The 2,056-nt window shown below is 56.5% G+C and overlaps 1 protein-coding gene across 1 annotated transcript in view; it reads right to left on the bottom strand.

Annotated features, from left to right (window-relative positions):
- Positions 1-2,056, bottom strand: part of SARDH (sarcosine dehydrogenase) — a 29,652-nt gene that overhangs the window by 10,089 nt on the left and 17,507 nt on the right. The window contains exons 12-13 of the mRNA XM_009322153.1: positions 1,451-1,589; positions 706-819 (exon numbers count right to left, since the gene is read on the bottom strand). Of these exons, the coding sequence (XP_009320428.1) occupies positions 706-819; positions 1,451-1,589 (253 nt within the window). The remainder of the gene's footprint in view (positions 1-705; positions 820-1,450; positions 1,590-2,056) is intronic.

Here is a 2,056-nt window from a genome sequence, read left to right as displayed (position 1 = left end):
CCCCCCCGCCGCAGGGCTGGTCCCTTCCAAGCAGCAGCTCTGAGGGTGACACTGTGTGGGGACGGGGCTCCGCTGGCACTGGGCATCCCGGTGCAAACCTCCCTTCTGGTGGCAGCCCTGGCAGAGCCCGGTGCCACCGGGCACGGAGTTTGACAGCACTGCCGGAGCCGAGCTCAGCGCTCTCCTATGCTGCTGCTGCCTAATGCCGTTTCTGCCCTCAGGCTGACTGCTCTGCTCCATTTCAATTCCCCTTTATTGCAGCTGATAAGAACCTGGGGAGAGGTCAGAGCTGCCAGCTGGGGCTGGACAAACCCAATAACACCGATGAGCAGTGCAGGCCCCCGGGGACAAGGCAGATAATCGGGTTACAGGGACTGAGGGGTGGAGGTGGAAAAAGCCAGGTGGCTGCCATTAGGTAAATGCAATCACCCCTGCGCCTGCGGCCCCCCGAGCATGGCAGGGATGGAGGAGATGCTGGTGGGCCTCGAACCGAACCTGCCACCACGGCTTCCCAGGACTGGAAAGGTCTTCGCGTGCATTGGCGCAGCTGAAATTTGCGTGCATTGGCGCAGCTGAAAAAGGCAGCGGGAGAGGCTGGGAGCTCAACTGTGGGAGGGCAAACCCAGCCGGCAATCCCCCCCCCCAGCCCCACGGTGACAGCAGAAACACACCCGACTCCAGCATCCCCGTGCTCAGGGCTTTTACCTTCGAAAGCGGGGGCCAGGGGGGAGGCCGGGTCCCCAGGGCTGATCCGGCTGACAGTCAGGTCGCTTTCCACGCCGCCCCGCTTGTTCAGCATGCAGGTGTACACGGTCGAGCCTGGGGGATGGAGGCGGGCGCCGCTGCCCATCAGCCGGCCCCGGCACAGAGCCCCGGCCACAGCAGAGCCAGGAAAATTTGTCCTCATCATTACATCAGCTGCCACTGCCTGGGTATGCCCTGACTGACCCTGGATGTCCCAGCACCAGGAGGGGGAGAGGAGCGATGCTTTTTCCCCTTGAGATCTGTGTGAGGAGCTGAAGCTGCATCCTTGCAAATGCCTGCAAATGCCATAAGCTGCCTCACACCCCCAGAGAAGGGGGCAGCTTCTCCCCGTGCAAACTGCGGCTGGTGAGGGTTGTGTTTGATTTACTCCAGTACCCATCACATCTCCAGCTGTGAGCCACAGCTGAAGCCAGAGGGCCAGACCCCCCCTCTCCCTCACCCCCCAGCTCAGAGCACATTTGCCCCTCTGTAAACGAGAGCAGAATCCAGCCTCCGGTGAGGACAGGGAAAGCAGTTGCTCTGCAAAACCTTCCCATACCCTCTGCAAAAACAGCATTTAAAAGAAAAGCCAGTTTGGGTTCCCCCTGGTTTGTTTTGGTCTAAGATGTGATTTCCTAGGGCGTCCTTCCAGGGCAGCGCTCAGCAGAGGCAACGCGCAGCCGAAATAAGGGGACTGAGCCGGTACCTGGTGCTTTGCTCACATCGGCAGTAAACAGCCAGTTCGCCGCTTTTGTTGCTTCAGGACCAACCAGGTAGAATTTCCCAAAATAAGACATGTCGAAGAGAGCCAGGGCATTTCTGCACGTTAAGCATTCATTCTTGATCTACAATTAAAGCAAACACACCACTGAAGTTGAGCCATACTCTCACTCCACAAAGGGAGACACACATTAAAGCCATTTGTGTAATGGGAAGCAATACCAGGACACTCGCCTGGTGCCTTTAAAGGCTGTACAGCTTCAAAACACTCCTAAAAAATCAGCTATTAAATGGAGCAAGCCTGACAGGCCATCCTGTATGCTCAATCCCATTCCTTACCTCACTAACACAGTGACAGTTATCAATTATAATAGTTAAATTTTATCAGATTGGGTTTTTCCCCCAAGCTAGTCTCAACTCTTTCATTTAGAAAAGCAGCAGTAAAATTCCCGTGGCCTCTCTGCCAAGGCTTCCGAGCACGGGCCACGCATTTCTCTTAATCTTTTTGGAACATTTTTCCCAGTTTTGGGCAAAGCTCGCTGCTTCCCCTCCCTCTGAGCCTCATCAACTCCACCCAAAGCGGCGGTGTGGC

This window comes from Pygoscelis adeliae, unplaced genomic scaffold (assembly GCF_000699105.1).
Source record: "Pygoscelis adeliae isolate BGI_AS28 unplaced genomic scaffold, ASM69910v1 Scaffold114, whole genome shotgun sequence".
NCBI classification, from domain to species: Eukaryota; Metazoa; Chordata; class Aves; order Sphenisciformes; family Spheniscidae; genus Pygoscelis; species Pygoscelis adeliae.
The sequence above is the reverse complement of the archived record's forward strand: the minus strand, read 5'-3'. Positions and strand labels throughout refer to the sequence as shown.